Consider the following 17,416-nt stretch of genomic DNA (forward strand, 5'->3'; position numbering starts at 1 on the left):
GTCCAAGCGACTGACATAGCAATAGTATCTCTTTCCACTCTGCTATTTTTTGGTCTTTAGATAATTTATCAGTAAATGCGCCAAATAAAATATCTTTTTTGTCAGGAATTACTTAATTGAAGAATAATTGTAACTTTCGAATCAGATTTTGCCATTTTTTGCAGTGTAATTCGAATAGCGAAATTTTTTAAAGTCTATCTATTTTTCCAAATTTTAAGTCTAACCTTAATTCACGAAAAAGAATGTAATATTTTTAATTTAAACTTTTTGTGTAGGTACTTCCTGTTGATGTACCGAAATAGAATAAATAAAAGTAGGTAGGTAAATAAAATAAGAAGCAACAGGTTTTACAAAAAGGTTATTTAACACAAAATTAAATTATATGAAAAAAATAAATTATTTTTAACAATAACTTGACTAGTTATGGTACCGTAATTTCTATTTTATCAACATTTATTACGGTTGAAAAATTATTTTGCAATTTAGCAAAAATAAAGTGTTATAAATTAAAAATACAAGTTCTACAAGTCTTGTGAAATTATTTGATAAACATAATTTACAAGAGTTTGTAAAAAAGTTCTTGTAACTTGTAACTTGTGAGCTTGTAGACTTGTAATGTTTGATAAACAGGGCACAGTTCTTCCATTATACAAGTGTTATTACGCAGCTGGCTGGCCAGCATTAGAACTGTTCATTGCGGCCATGGTCGCCTAAGCGGTAAGTTTTGAGGCTTTTTTACGCCGAAGCAACAACGTGCGACTATATGACATGCTACAAATAGAAACTTATTCTGAGACAGCATTGTGCTGTATAATTGGAACAAGACTGCCTGCAGATGATCCTTTCCACATTTTAAACTACTGTACCATGCGGACTTGCGGCATGTTGCGGTTGCTCTGACGTAAATGAAACTATAGGTTTGCAAACATAGTGAATACTCAGCTTAAACTATCCTTGAAATAAATAAACAGCAAGAACAGTAATAATAAAATTTATTTGACCTATTCATTTCTGAATACTTTCTTGTATAAATGGATGTTTTAAACAATCAATAGCTGATAGTCGTTGGTTTTCATCCAAAATCAACATTTTATCTAATAGGTCTTTTAATTGAGTAATTCTCTTTTCATCACTCATTGTTACATTTTTATAGCTCTTCTTCAGCTCTTTGCCTAAATCTCTGGAGACAATAATATTGGTAACTTCAACAACCTTTTCTCTTCCAGTGAACTCATCTGTTTTATGCATAAGGAAATTATTATTGTAATTGAAATGTTGATCCTTGAATTTTCCTTTCCTTATTATTCTACTTGGTATCCTTCCCTTCAAGTCCATAAAACATTTTAACATTCTATTGTTAGAACTTCCAGTGAAAAGGATTCTTCCAGTAGCCATCTCATAAATTGTACAAGCAGCTGACCATACATCCACACTGTGCTTGTAAGGTATACCGAGTATGATTTCAGGTGCTCTGTAAAACCTTGACACTAAGTATGGAGTAGGTTCATTGTCATTTATTTTCATAGCTGAGCCAAAATCACAAAGTTTTAAAATGTTCTTCTTTTCATTCACTAAAATATTATCAGGCTTTATATCAGCATGTATAATGCCAATCTTCTTTAATAGTCTCAATGCTAGAAGCAACTGTTTACTATAACTTGTCAGAGCTTTCGCATTAAAACCATGATTCTTACCATATTTCTTAAGTACACATCTCAAGTCCATGTGCATAGCTTCAAATACTAAACAAAGGTGCCCTTTGTGCATAAACTGTGTCAGTAATCTCACACAATGATACTTATTTTCAGAATCAGCGTCATTCACTTCTTTTAAAATTTTTATTTCCTTTAAACCTGTTTTGTACATCAAATCATTGTTCCTAATAATTTTTATTGCAATTTCACTATTTCCTTTGCTATTATCTTGAGCTTTTACAACATTGGCATACACACCTTTCCCCAATAGTGATTTAATTGTGTATCTGTTATTATCAACAATATCCCCAACTTTAATATTATAATATCCTTCAGAGTCATCCCAATTATCATTTAATTGTAGACTCACTTCACTATTGTCTTGTGTAACAATATCAGAATTCTTCTTTGGGGCAAAATCTTCCTCTGAGAACATATCTGTAATGTTTTTCGAAGATTCTAATTGGACAGGTGAATCAATTTTTGCTTCTTCTTTTTTAACTTGTCCACCGTCATCAGAATGTTTTACTATCAACGCTGCTTTGGTTTCTGTTGCATTCAATTGTTTTAGTAACTGTTTACGTTGTTGTCTTCTTTGTTCAATTATATTTTCTTCATCTTCCGAATCTAATTGGCTATAGTCCTGGGCATTATCAGGTGAAGAATCTTTAAATGATGTCTCCTTAATTGACTTAGTATTTGGAAAAACATCAATAATGCCCTCATGTTTTGACTGTCTAGATCTTTTTGTTTCAATTTTACTTTTTTTACTATTTTCTTTGGCTTTGCTTCCATTTTCGGTAATATTTTTAAGTTCTTCTTTAATGGATTCTCTTCGCTTCATTAATTCTTCGATACTATGACCATGTTTTATTGGTAGCGGAGGAGTTTTACTTTCACTCAAATTATATTTAGAATCATCCCTACTTCGTTTTCTACTTTTATTTCTGGAGTCTCTTGTGGAATTATATTTTGAATGTTTCTCATATTTTTCAGCCATCTCTTTATTCACTTTAAAAGTTCCTAAATGTTCAGTTTCCTTTGTACCTGTAAATAGTAACATTTGTTTTTTGGTTTTAGTACGATATCCAAAAAATTAAGAAAATATAGATAATTTCACAATTTTGGCAATATAAATATTATGATTTGATGATTTGCAAGCATGTTTGTCACATTTATGATGGTTGATTTTTCATTATATTTGACATGTTTGACTGCAACTGCAACCATCATAAGTTTGACACATTTGGCAGAATATTTATGGAAGTACTATGGTCTATATTATTTATTGATTACATTTCCACCCTGTGCTTTGTCATCAGTACTGTTCCAACATTACTCAGTTTATTGAACTTTTCATGTTGTTCAGCATAAAAATTCACATTTTCATTGGCTCTCTGCTCATTTAGCCTCTTCTGTCACTTTACTTTGCCATCCATGGTTATCTAATTGAAAATCAATGTATGATTAATGGATAAAAGGCTGTTTCATATATACAGAGGGGAAAGAAACGAGAAACACTAATAAAATGATAAATTGAAAATCCTACTATAATATTATAAAATTAAATGTGAAAGTGTGGATGTTTGTTACTCAATCGCGCAGAAACGGCTGAACGGATTTAGATGAAATTTGGAATGGAGATAGATTATACCCTGGATTAACACAGGCTACTTTTTATCCCGGAAAATCAAAGAGTTCCCGCAGGATTTTGAAAAATGTAAATCCATGCAGACGAAGTTGCAGGTATCAGCTAGTATAAAATAAAATGACCACATTCAAATTCTAAGCAGTATAGTTTTTGCATTGAGACTCCTAACTTCACTTGCAACTGTTATGTTATCAACATTTAAACATTTGTGAGTGAAGTTAGTGTGAGGCGTCAAGTCATGGCTGTTTGCAATTGAATAGGGTAACAGCGCTATACATTTTGATATACTGCTCAAGCCACATTCATTGGGAGACTATGTAATATAGTCCGTACAAAATGACTTCTCACGCGCCATTTTAATTATGGGTCAACTGTCATGTCAATTCAATTCCCAATTATTGGCTTTTAGGTGTGCCAGCTGGGAACTGTCATGTCAAAAGTACATTTCACCTTTAATGATTAATTCTTCAAATTCAGTATACCATTGAACACAAAGTATTGCAAATAATACTAGAACATTTTCTTCATCATAGGAAGACTTGTACCAAACACTTAATGAACCATTAGAATTATTAAAACAGTACACATAGCATGAAAGACAATGTCAACAGTTTGCTCTAAACTTCATCAGAAAATAGAACTTCATGCTATGAGCACTTGGAAATTCGGAAGCTAAGGTCTCTTGTGGTGGGCGTTAGTAATTTTTCTTTAGAAATATTGCAACTGAACCGTATGTAAGAGGTTACGAAATTTTTGTAAACGTTCGTGGTATAATTTTATCTACGATGATGTTTAGTTAGACTTGATAACCCTTTTAGAGATTTCTTTTTATAATTTACACACATTGAGGATTCTTTATATCACGTAAACGTCAGATTTGCTGAAAAGTGTTAAGTGATGCACAAACAATTTATTTTTCAATTGACCACACAAATCGTATCGTACAATAAATTATTGAGTTTCGAGTTTCGACAATGATGACAATCCACAGACTATGTACATGAGGGATAGACTTAGAAAAGAGTGAATGAGATGGAGATTAGTACACTCACGGGTAACAATGACTCAATGGAAAATGGAAATAGGTTATATATAAATAAAAAATAATAAAGTTTTTAAAAGAATTTACTAATAATTTATAAACTACCTATAGCTTTGTAAATTATTCAGAAACCTCTGGGCCTCTGGGAAACACCTAATTCTACAAAAAAATCTCTTATACTATTCTATCATGTTACCCATGTCTACTGTATATTATTTTTTGTGATTTTGTCTGTGTTTTGACAGATATTTGATTTTTATTTGTTGTGCTGTGTTTCTAACCTAAAACTTTCGGCTCGTAATTTTTATTTATAAAATTTTGTGATTATTGAATTGTGTGAATTAAAATGTCTTTCTTTAACACATTATGTAGGACGTCTTCAATAATGAGCTTCCGTTTTTTATTTCCATGTAGAGGTTTTCATATTACACAAGGTAAATTTCATTATTTGGGCTTAATTTATTGTCGGTCTTTTTTCTTCAAATAAAAAATATATTTCTTAACTTTTCCAGCACAATTGCTGTATTCCCCTTCAGCTATAGGGATTGATAGCTACCTAAACACTAGAAAGAGGATTAAAGAACAGTTTGCAAACCATTCTGATAAATTTAGAACCAAAATGAATGATTTTGTGTCAGATTCAAAAAACATGATTTTTACCGAAGACCTCAAAAATATAGTACATATAGCAGAACCCACAGACTTAGATTTAGTGGTTCAAATGGTTAAGAAGTAAGTCTAATAACACTTAACATAATTATCAGTAACACTAATATTGTATGTAAATCCCATTTCTACTAAGTACCTATTTATTAATCAAGTAAGTTTGATCACATAAAAGTACATTAGTCATAAATATATCATAAGTATAGTATCATATAAATGTATCATATAATAAAATAGTACAATTTTATTATTGAACTTAAGTAAAATACATTTCATATTAATTAACAGTTTTTTCTACAGTTAAACTTATTTTTTAAGATTACCTAATGGATAAGTCATTGATGCAGAAAATAAAACTATAACATACTTATTACTAATTAATCATTATTTTTGCAGGTTTAATACACAGAAGACTGAATTTAGGTTTAGTTCATTTGTGTTTGGACCCATTGTTATGAGGATGTTTTATTTCTTAGATGCCCCAACACAAGCACTACAGGTCAGTTACAGCTGTTTTTGTTAGAAAAATACAACATAGTCCAATACTCAAACTGTAAATTTTAGCCAATAGTGAGAGAGTGTCAGCCAATCAGAAGTTGTGATCAACTGCAAGTGTCAAAATACTGTGGTAGGTCTCCCATAGGGTATCTGCAGTGGTGGATTAGCGGTGTGGTTATTGAAATCCCAATCCATTGAAAATAGAACTCCACCTTACCAGAGTAAACTAGAGTGAGGGAACTCTCTGTTTGATCCTAAATAACCATTGTCAAATGGCTATAGCTAGGTTATGGTGATGTGAAATCAAAGAAAAATAGAGCTACTTTAAAGTAGCCTTAAGCCTACCTGCATCAAATGTACTAACATATGACACCTGCCAGTGACATCGAAGCCTCAACGTTTTGTTAGAAAATCCTTAACGGTCATGAACTGTGACCCTGTGCTATTGAAATATTGGAAATTCCAAATCATCAATATTATCAATATTTATATTTTTCAGTGCTTTGAAGATCCTGGCAACAGTGGATTTTTTGATCAATTAGTTTCATATCAGATTTTGCTAGATCTTCTCTACAATCATCAGATGTACGATGACATGTATAGGATATTTGAGAAAGTACAAGAAAAGCAGATTAATATGACGAAGTTCCCCAAATATCCGGTAGTTTTGATTCTTGCAGCTTGTTATAAACAGGTAAACTTACTTTCTTTGTTGCTCGCGCTTGATGACAATCAGCTTAATAAAAAACCGGCCAAGTGCGAGTCATGCTCGCGCACCGAGGGTTCCGTACTACAGTAGATGTAACCACAATTTTACGGTTTTCAGATTTTTCCCCTTATGTATGCCATGAGACCTACCTACCTAGCCAATTTCATAATTCTAGGTCAACGAGAAGAACCCTGTAGGTTTCTTGACAGACAGACTGGGTCATGAAATTTGACAGGCAGGTAAGTCTTACAGCACAAGTTAAGGAAAAAATCCGTAAACTGAATTTGTGGTTAGGTACATCACAAAAAAATATTAAAATGTGTAAATGAAAAAATTTATTTACTAAATCAATTATAGATGGAGCAGTCCATCATTAACTTGTTTGTAACTACGTTCTACATAAAAGTGTTAACTTGTACGACGGTACAGAACCCTTTGTGTGCAAGTCTGATTCACACTTGACTGCTTTTTTTATATCAACAAGCGAATGTCAATCAGTTGTTAATATTTTTATATAATATATTCTTTTATTGTTATTTATTGTGTTAAGAATATGCTCCATAGAATATGATAAAGTACATTAAAGAAAAAAATTATGTGAAAACTGAATCTGATTAATTTTATAGTTGTGAAATTTTAGAATACAGCACAAAGTATGGAGTATGCTACAAGGATATGGTCAGAAATGGTCACCGTTGGTACAGTTCCTTTGAGAAGAGCTGCAACCTTTATGGCTGGTAAGGATATATAAAGACACTAGCTGATGTCCGCGACTTTATCCACATTAGGATTTAGGTTTTTGATTTGAATATCCCAATTTCCTTTTTTATTTTTTATTTATTTATTTAATTATCCCAATTTCCATGGGAACTCAATTTGATTTTTCGTGATTAAAATAGCGATCTAACTATATACGTGCAAAGAATCATGTCAATCTTTCACATTTATAATATGGATGCTTTTTGTGAATGTTTTTTTGAAACAGTGAAAATTATTGTAGGATGCAAAGTATTTCTACAGTGAAATGTGTCAAAATCAGGTCAATGCTAAATTAGTTTATCTGTGAAAATGAAATGTAATTGTTGTATGTGTAAATAGACAGATTGTAAGATACACTTTCATATTGAGTATTTTCTGGGATTCTGTATTTAGATATACAGAAGCTTTTAACTTAGAGGGTTTAAGATTTTTTTTGCCAACTCATACTAAATCTATCTTATATACTAATATTATAAATGCAAAAGTACGTCTGTCTGTCTGTCTATTGCTAGCTTTTCACAGCTAACTTTGTTTAACCGATTTTGATGAAATTTTGTACAGAGATAGCTTGCATCCCGGGGAAGGACATAGGTTTCTTATGATCCCGGAAAATAAAAGAGTTCCCACAGGATTTTTTAAAACCTAAATCGTCGCGGACATCATCTAGTTTCTTTATATTGTAACTAATTCTGTTGTACACAATCTATAGACTAAATTGACATGTCTAATCTAGTGCTATTCTTTACCACAGTAAGCATTATAAAGGGGATAGCATAGACTTAAACCTGTGATTATAACATGAACTTTACATTTAAAGACTCTAAATTTTAGTGCACACTACAAATTTAAACAGTAGGCTCGCGACTGTGCGCTAAAATACAGGTTTTACCATCTAAAAATTAAGTTTAAAACTGTCACACTGCGTCTGTCCTTTTCATATTCCATTAGTAAGAAGAGGATGCGAATACTCTAAAATTAGGTTGTGCTCAGAATCAGTACCATCATTTATTTTTTCAGCTCTATCCCTAAATCAAGGTGCTCCCCACGTCGCGTTGGAATCTATAGCATTACAAAAACCACATTATATCACAATAAGAAATATTAGGGTAAGTTTTTGTTCAAATAGGAAAGTACTTATCATTATACACATATTTTAGATGATTCGCCCAGCTTCGCCATTCCCATGAAAGACTGTTATGACCTATGATACAAAACCTTAGTCAACGGTTGAGAAGCGGACTGAATTCCGAAAAGTCGTCAGTTCAAACCCCACCCGTTGCACTATCGTACCTTCTCCTAGCACAAGCTTTACGCTTAGTTGGAGGGGAAAGGGGAATGTTAGTTATGATTAGTAAGGCTAATAACCACCACCATAACGAGGCAGGGTGCCCAGAACGCTGGCTGCGTTACCTCGTTGAATGGCCACACTAATATGCTGACCGAGGTAACTGCCAGCCCTCCGGTCGGAAGAAATATATCGGTATCTGTACAATATAATATGTTTCTTCCTTTATTCAAGCGATTTGGGGAATATAAGTGTGTGTTTCCATTGATGCGGTGTGGAGTCAATGGACCATTCGGGTTATTGTGATAAAATTATCACGTCATCTCTCAATAATCTGATTGGTCGAAAACATGCCTAAACTTCGCTCCCCTCCGCTTCAGTGGAAACTCGCCCTAATACTTATGTTATTATTTTTAGGCCATAGCTTTAGCACAAATGGGACGGGTAGACGACGCACTGCCAGTATTGAAAGGAGTTTTGGAGATTGATCGACCAGATCAAAAAGACAAGCACACTTTCTTCGAGGAGACTGTAAGTTAAGTTTTTATTTTTATTTTTGTAGCAGTCTTTAATCTGCACTTGGCCCGCGTGGTGGACTATGGCCGCCGTATACATGTACGCCGTACTCTGTAGTGAGCCGGTGATGGGTTGATTATGATGATGATGAATTTTTATATTTTGAATAACATAGTACGCGACAGGTTGAAATTACAATCGTGGTGGGAACGCCCCGCACAGCCCCCACGCTAACCCGGTGCAGGCGAGCGCGGGTGACGTGCGGGTCCCACGCCTCCTACCCCGATTGTCATCTCAACCTGTCGCGGACAATAGCTGTATATCTACTAGGAGATAACTGATAACCAGCGAATTCGTCCGTATGGGTTTAGGTTTTTAAAAATCCCATAATGAACTCTTTGATTTTCAATCTCTTAATGTCATGGTCCATTCTGTATTCAATTTCGCCAAAATTGGTTTAACGGATGTGCCGTGAAAAGCTGACAGACAGACAGGCACACTTTCGCATTTAATAAAACATACCTTACCTATCTATAAATATTTGAATTTATAACACTTATCGAAAATTGTATTTATTTCAGATCGATAAAATAAGAGAAGCTGTAGACAAAACTGAAAATAAAGGTATCAAAAAAGAATTTGAAAATATCGAAAAAGCTCTGAAAGACCGCGGTTTAATTGATACACAGGTATTATTTACATTTCTATTGCAAACAATATTTTTATAGAAAGTATGCTAAGGTGTGAATGGGTGATTTGATATTATAATTTTGTAAAAAATAATATTTTATACAAAACAATATTGGAGATATTTTTCTTTAAACTTTTAAGTTAAAGTCGTCAACCGAAGCCTACCGAACCAGACACAATTCAGAGCCCAGTTTGCCCCTGCCCTGCCGGGAATCGAACACAGGACTTCCTAATAAAATTATAAGATCACTAGATGACGCCCGCGGCTGTGCCTGAACTCTGCATTTTCGGGATAAAAGTAGCGCATGTTCGTCCCTGGGATGCAAGCTATCTCTATACCAAATTTCGTCAAAGTCGATTTAACGGATGGGTCTTTAAAAATCCCGTGGGATTTCTTAGATTTTCCGGGACAAAAGTAGCCTGTTTCCGTTCCCATGATGTCGTGAAAATCTAGCAGGCAGAAACACTTTCGCATTTATAACTTCTAGCTTATGCTCGCGACTTCGTCCGCGTGGACTACACAAATTTCAAAGCTCTATTTCACCCCCTTAGGGGTTGAATTTTCAAAAATCTTTTCTTAGCGGATGCCTAAGTACAATATCTACAAGCCAAATTTCAGCCCGATCTGTCCAGTAGTTTGAGCTGTGCGTTGATATATCAGTCAGTCAGTCAGTCAGTCACCTTTTCATTTTATATATTTAGATATGGATGTCTCTTTCCACAACGCCAGGAAAGTCGTCAAGTGATTTCGAAGCACATGGACGTTATTTTTTTAATTGCAGACCTTAGATCAGTTGATCACATCTGACATTACAATAAGGACAGAGAAACCTAATCTTCTGCCAAAAGGAATGCCCAAGATGCCTTTTGGGATGCGGCAGAGGAAAAAAAATTTGGAATGACCCTATACAGTACACATAAATTAAAAATAGTGTAATATCTTTGTACATAATTGTATGAATGTATGTTATGTCTGAATAGAGTGATTGGGGAATGATTATGTACCTGTGTTTATTTTGATTTTTGTGGAAAAAAGTATGTATAAAATTGTTAAGTAATAAATAGTAAATGTTTACTAAAGATTTGTATTTCTTTTATGTTAAGACTACTATAGTTTTTGCATTTCACGAAGACGAGTGGCTCATGCTTGTGTTTAAGTCGTATCGGTATAAGTAAGGTACACTGTGTGCGTTTGCGAGCGCTTGCTCGCGACTGATTGGTCCGACATGCACGCACACTTACGCAAGGCCCATGTAAACGACGTAACCACAAGTAAAGTTAACTCATCTTCGTGAATTGCTAGAAGTACCTAATAACTGAAAGCACATATTAGTAGAGATGTAATACCTACCTATAAAAACAAATCATCGAAATACATTGCACAGAACAACCCAGCTTCGTTGATTTTATTAGTAAAAAAAATTGGATTCGTTACAATTTTAATTCACAATTATTTTTGTATTTAAGTGACTGAACATCTACAATTCCGGAAGAAACTGACTTTGTCTTGTTTATTCTATGATTTTGCTTACTTAATTGGCTAGTTCGTTAACGAAAGGTACGTTTATTCGAACAACAGTAGCGGGTACAGGACCTTCGTTAATTTTATTCTACTAAAACTTTGCTGATTTCGTTAGAAACAGGAACTAAAGAATATACATTTTCAACAGTAAGTATATCCTTCGCTCGCCCGCACCGGGTTAGCGCGGGAGCTGTGCGGGGCGTTTCCTCCCCGATTGCCATCTCGAACTGTCGCTGTACCGGTGCGAGGTCGCCTTTCTAGCCATTAAGGTCCGAACGCATTTGCGTTGCACTGTGCGATGCGGCAGGGCCTTGCTCCATATAAACTCATACAAACTATATTTGCCGCACCACGTCGCTCAAGTGCGCTTTGCTCTAAACAAACCCATTTTTAAACGAAGTAAGTGTATCTTCAATCTTGTCGTGCAGCGCAGCTCAAATTTATTAACACCTGTATATATGCGTGTAGGTAGATAGAGCTGCTCTTAAAGCATTAAAATAAAAGCGGAAAATTCTACTACCGACTGTCTACCTATGAGTAGGTAGTTAAAATCTTCCTATCCGTGCTGTAATCACGGAGCGTGAATGTTGGCTGGAGCCTGGAACAGCGTGGGAGTTAATTATCTCGGTTTCGATCCACCCTATTGCCTCACTCCACGACGGATATTGCAGCCTATCTACGGGGACGTTTCTCGTATTTTGCCGGTGGAAAATTTATTGATACTTACCATGAGTATTTTTAAACGCATAAAAATAAAAATGTAAAAACAAAACGACCTTTAGGTACTCGTACGAACTATAATAATGAAAAATAGAAAGGTGTTATTTTAAATTGATGGGAAATTCATGGAGGGACTTGGGAAAGATATGAAACTTTCATCACATGAATAGATATTAAAGATTTTCGCTTTGTGAACGGGTGAAGAGAATGCTATGGAAATAGCTACTGTGTTCTGTAGAAATCACTTCTCAGAGCTAGCGCGCACCACGGTATATAACTACGTACGTACGTTTACGGTACGTTTTTTCCCGCAAAACCGTTGAACTATAGAACCACATAGAAGTGCGCGCACTGCTGCATTATTTCCGCACCGGATTTTGATAGATTAAAATTCAAATTTGCGGATTTTAAACGCACCACAAGTCACCGCACTGTGGTGCGCGCTAGCTCTTAGACATACAAGGCTCATACAGTTTATTTGATAGGTAGGTGGGTGCCGGTTTTTTTAAAGGAGTTTACATTAATAGCTTCGATAGTTTTCGCATAGGCCCATTGACTTATATATTTTTATTATTTAAAATGGGTCCAGAAACCTGGAAAAAATCGGTGCACATACATACATAAAAAAACGGGCTGAATTGAGAACTTTGGAAGTCGGTTAAAACTGCCTACCTACCTATAATAATACGGCATAAGCTCAAATAATTTCCTCGGTTAGGTAATCTAACGACTCGAAAACCAACCGTAAATCTGATCCCAAATCCCAATAATATGTAAATTGTAAGTGAGGTGTACCTAGCTCTGGCATCGTGTGCGAAGGGTAGAGTTGATTTCATCACTAATAATTACTCACTTTCGGTCCATTAACCAACTCGCGGAGGAAATTAAACTCGACTGCTGGGCGCCGTATTTTGTAGGCAGAAAATTTTATGTCGCAAATAGGTGCTTCTGTTCAAAATGTTGTTTTATGAAATACCTAACTATTTAAAATTGTAATCTTATTTTTGTTGAAAATATTACAATAAAACTTAATATTAGTTTATTGGGAGGCTTCGGCCGTGGTTAGTTACCACCCTACCGGCAAAGCCACGCCTCCAAGCGATTTAGCGTTCCTGTATGATGCCGTGTAGAAACGGACATGGGTTTAATAAGTTGCCATACCCCTTCCAGGTTAGCCCGTGTCCATCTTAGACTGTATCTTCACTTACCACAGGTGAGATTGCAGTCATGGGCTAACTTGTATCTGAATAAAGATCTTGAAGAAGTCTTATCTAATTATCTGCTGTAGGTACAAATCATGCCCGCGTGGAATGTTAGCAAGAATAGGACCTACTGGCTGCATTTTCGCGCTGGACAGCCAGACTGGTCCTTTGCGCAAAAAATGAGCCAGCGCTACTGTTACCAGATGAGGCTATTAATTGCATTTATGCTAAGTAAATTTTCGTGAAATTATAAAATATTCTTATTTACGTTTTAGAATTTTTACTGTTTTTTCTAATAAGTAGGTGTACCTACCTAGGTAGGTACCTACTTTAATATGCAAGAAATATTCCATACGTAGACGTACTTACCTACGTAAAAATCATACCTAGGTAGGTAGGTACTTACTATCCTATGTCCTATGTTGCAAACCATGTCTGTGCCCGATTTCGTCAAGATTGGTTCCGTGAGCCTAGCCGTGAAAAGGTAGGCAGATCAGATAGGTACAGCGGCATTTATTACGCATTTAGTTAATCGAAGATTAACTACAATAATACAGATATAGGTACCTAGCATAATATAAGTGATATATTATTATAGGTACTAGGTACTAGTCCTCTGACTTTTCGGAGTTATGTGCGTTTTAGTAAGTAAGTAATTAAATGTCACTTGCTTTAACGGTGAAGGAAAACATCGTGAGGAAACCTGCATGCCTGAGAGTTCTCCATAATGTTCTCAAAGGTGTGTGAAGTCTACCAATCCGCACATGGCAGCGTGGTAGATTATGGCCAAAAACCCGTCTCACTCTGAGAGGAGACCCGTGCTCTGTAGTGAGTCGGCGATGAGTTGATCATGATGATGATGAAAGTTTGAAATCGATAATAATAATCGCCTGCAAAGTCTATAGGTACCTACATAAAATATAATATGTATGAATGAACACAATTTCAGAGTAGCAAGAACTCATTAAAAATGGCTAGAGATCGTTAGTGAAGAGACAAAGCGAGCAATAGATACTTAAAAAGTTATTTTTAATAAAAACGTTTGCGGTTTTTTATTACACTTGACGCTTGTATTTAAATCTTCTCACTTATATGATATTGTACCTACTACATACCTACATTATTTTTGGTTTTAAGTATAGGTACAGTTTTTTAGAATTTCTATCTGTCGAAGTGAAGCCGTAAGATCTCGAAATGCTGTTTAATTTTATTATTGTTCCCAGATTAATATTTCAGATGGCCATCTAGAGATGGCTATCTAGATACTTGACTTACTTAAAAGTATGCAATATGCCGTCTGGAAAGTTCTAATTAATTGGTTTAAGTTAGCTTATCTCCAGAAAAACTTTAGCACTGTCGCCTGTAGGTATATTACTCATGTAAGTAGTTTTGACAGTTCGAAAAGTTCGCTCGATAAAGTACAATTTAGCCGCACAGTTAGATATCAGTGGGATTAAAGGAAAACTTTTTCTTTCTAAATTGCTGCTCAAAATAATGTCAGCCAAATTAAGACGGAGTCTGCAGCGATGCAAGACGGAAGGCTTCATTGGTAGGTACTTCGACTGTGACTTAGGTAATGGCGGCGTCTCATGCGGGTGCCACTTCAGTTACCCCTGTTTTCTTTTCAATAAACCAATTTCTATCGCATGCCAAAGTTACAATACTGAGTTTCCAATAGTTTTTGAATTCCGTACGTCCGGATGAAAAAACGGAACCCTTTACCTGTAGCATCACTCGTGTGTCTGTTTGTCTGTTTATCTGTCACAGCTATTTTGAATCATAAGATTCAACATTAAAATAATCTTAAAGTATAATGAGGAAGAGCCAGATTTACTCCGATCTTTACGGCGTTGTTAAACTTTAAGTGTCTATTTTTACGAGCAGGTAAGAGTAAATCTTGTAGCTGGCAGTTTGTAAACTTAAACAAATAACAAATGTTATTCCAAAGCATTAAATCATACAAATGTTTACCTACTTCTTTATAACGTTATCATACCAATCATTCTTATTTCCATGGACCAAATTACCTAGGTATAGTCCGCTACAGGTCGAGATGACACATCACCCGCGCTCGTCCGCACTGGGTTCGACCTGTCGAGTACTATATCTACTTATCTATTATTATTTGTGATCAAAGATAAAAACTGAGGTTTTTATTTTTTCGATTATGTAATGGAATTAATATTTAAACCACTTTAAGTAGATTAATTATATTATTAATCTATAAAATAAACCTAATGCAAATTAAAACTACAAATTTAAATAAAAACTAAAATAAATTAAATCACAACTAAAACCTCATCGAGATTACAAACCGCAGCGAGGCATTGTTCTCAAGATGCTGCAGTCAAGAATCAGCGACAGGTTGCGCAGCGTTAACCCGGTGCGGGCGAGCGCGGGAGACGTGCGGGTGTTCCCTAAAGCCGGATTGGAGAATCCACGTTCCGTGCTCCACGATCCTGGATCATGGATCGCGAATCGCCGAATGCATCGTTCGGTGTAGATCCAGCATTTTCAAAAAATGTCTTCAAAGCCATGACTTCAGAAATCGGGCGGGTATAACAAAGACATTTAAGAATACTTATTATACCTATTTGCTAGGAAAAGACGGAATAAACGCAGATGTCCGACTCACACAGCAATAAAGCACGAGGAGCTTTACAATTCTGACATTATTATAAAATCAAAAGCAGGAAAACCAGTCAAGTTCTTGAAACATTCCTTACACTGGTTAAACGTGAAATGGATAATAGAGGCGACATTTAATTTAGGTATATTATGTTATGGTTCCAGTGAATTAAGTAATAACGGTTTCAAATATCGCTTTATAATCATAAATTCACTTTGCTTGCTTTATATATCCATACACCATTAATTTGTTGGTTGCCTCAAAGCTAGAACGACAAGTTTCTAATGGTCATAAATCATAGCAAGTCCCAGATGGCCAAACGTCGCAATTTGTTTGAGGTCAAGATTAAACTAATCATGAATTTAACGAATCACGATCGACACCACACTGCAATTAATCAACTGAAGATTACTTTACTACACTTTTTTTATTGCAATAGGCTTGCGCTTGACGAGAATCATCAGTACCCTTATTATAGGTAAATGCGAAAGTGTGTTTGTTTGTTGGTTTGTCCTTCAATCACGTCGCAACGGTGCAACGGATTGACGTGATTTTTGCATGGACATAGATAAAGACCTGGAGAGTGACATAGGCTTTTTATCCCAGAAAATCAAAGAGTTCCCTCGGGATTTTTAAAAAACCTAATTCCACGCGGACGAGGTGGCGGGCATCAGCTAGTGCTTAATAAGAAGCAATGATGAGGTGTAGGCTGCAGCGCGCTGCCTAGAAAGGCTCCTAATTCTTTCTAGACCTAGAATGGAAAAGTCACTTAATTATATGTACCTACTTAAAATTTAAATTTCCGTGTAGACCAAAAATTAATAGGTCCAGAAATGTATGTATGTAACATTACTTAGTTATCAATTTTTTATATGTAATTTTAATAAAACATAATAATATAGGACTGAAGTTCTGGATATTTCATAAATTAAAATAAAGGAATTCGTTGAATATATTATTTGAGCAAAGTAGAAAACATGACTGAAGTTTAGCCTCGCCTCGCTGTTCTCTTGAATATTTTACACATGGGGTCGTGTTGACACTGCAAGGTTATTCATACTAGTCGTAGCAGTCGGTACTTACTTAAATATTTGCACAGTAATGCCCTCTATAACGTACATTTTGATAGCTTTCACCGTTTCTTGTTTACCATAAGCATCAATTTTTAATAATGTATTTATGTAGGATACTTTAGTCTGTTTTTTAGTTATGTGCTCAGATGCTAAAAGGCAGCGACGCTCCAAGTGATTGTGCGTCCAGACTTAGTTTAGAAAACAACGGCCAAGTGCGAGTCAGGCTCGCGCAACGAGGGTTCCGAACTACAGTCGTATTTTTTTGTCATTTTGCACGATAATTCAAAAACATCATAGTTTTTGAATTATCGTGCAAAATGTAAAAAAAAAAAAAATGTTTTAGAATGCACAAGTAAAGCCCTTTCATATGATACCCCACTTGATATAGTTATCTTACTTCGAAAACTGAAAATACTAATTTTTAGTTCAAGACCACAATTTAATTTTTTTTGTGTGATGTAACCACAAATTCACGGGTTTCAGATTTTTCCCCTAATGTCTGCTATAAGACCTACCTACCGGCCAAATTTCATGATTCTAGGTCAACGGGAAGTACACTGTAGGTTTCTTGACAGACCGACAGACAGACAACAAAGTGATCCTATAAGGGTTCCGTTTTTCCTTTTGAGGTACGGAACCCTAAAAATGTATTTTCTAAAATTGCCTCCACATTGATAAATTTCTTTCTACTTCCTTTGTCTGTTTTTGTTTGTTTACTTACGTCAGTTTTTTGGGGATTGGCTTAAAAAGTACAAATCAA

General features: G+C 35.2%; 2 protein-coding genes across 6 annotated transcripts; one reads left to right on the plus strand and one right to left on the minus strand.

The window, feature by feature from the left end:
* Window positions 1-975: 975 nt before the first annotated feature.
* Window positions 976-4,312, minus strand: LOC117992003 (serine/threonine-protein kinase PRP4 homolog). Of its 5 annotated transcripts, none has more exons than XM_069505309.1 (2): window positions 4,189-4,312; window positions 976-3,139 (listed from the first exon to the last, which is right to left on the minus strand). In XM_069505309.1, the coding sequence occupies exon 2, from the start codon at window positions 2,755-2,757 to the stop codon at window positions 1,006-1,008; it is 1,752 nt and encodes a 583-aa protein (XP_069361410.1). In that variant the 5' UTR covers window positions 2,758-3,139; window positions 4,189-4,312; the 3' UTR covers window positions 976-1,005. The 5 variants fall into 5 exon arrangements, with proteins under 5 accessions (XP_069361410.1, XP_034835541.1, XP_069361412.1 ...); XM_034979650.2 differs by having other exon boundaries at window positions 976-2,741; window positions 4,189-4,303; XM_069505311.1 differs by having other exon boundaries at window positions 976-2,741; window positions 4,075-4,297.
* Window positions 4,313-4,648: 336 nt separating this feature from the next.
* LOC117992004 (pentatricopeptide repeat-containing protein 2, mitochondrial-like) lies at window positions 4,649-10,590 on the plus strand. Its single transcript, XM_034979652.2, has 9 exons — window positions 4,649-4,821; window positions 4,900-5,119; window positions 5,450-5,552; window positions 6,051-6,245; window positions 6,901-6,997; window positions 8,037-8,125; window positions 8,722-8,835; window positions 9,402-9,509; window positions 10,293-10,590. Exons 1-9 carry the CDS (start codon window positions 4,734-4,736, stop codon window positions 10,410-10,412), a joined length of 1,134 nt encoding a protein of 377 aa, XP_034835543.1. The 5' UTR covers window positions 4,649-4,733; the 3' UTR covers window positions 10,413-10,590.
* The last annotated feature ends 6,826 nt before the right edge of the window (window positions 10,591-17,416 follow it).

This window comes from Maniola hyperantus, chromosome 20 (assembly GCF_902806685.2).
Source record: "Maniola hyperantus chromosome 20, iAphHyp1.2, whole genome shotgun sequence".
NCBI classification, from domain to species: Eukaryota; Metazoa; Arthropoda; class Insecta; order Lepidoptera; family Nymphalidae; genus Maniola; species Maniola hyperantus.

Coding starts and splice junctions, on each gene's coding strand:
- LOC117992003 (XM_069505309.1), bottom strand. CDS start 2,757: ATGTTACTATTTACAGGTACAAAGGAAACTGAACATTTAGGAACTTTT.
- LOC117992004 (XM_034979652.2), top strand. CDS start 4,734: ATGTCTTTCTTTAACACATTATGTAGGACGTCTTCAATAATGAGCTTC. Junction 4,822..4,899: donor AGGTTTTCATATTACACAAG/GTAAATTTCATT, acceptor TAACTTTTCCAG/CACAATTGCTGTATTCCCCT. Junction 5,120..5,449: donor GTGGTTCAAATGGTTAAGAA/GTAAGTCTAATA, acceptor TTATTTTTGCAG/GTTTAATACACAGAAGACTG.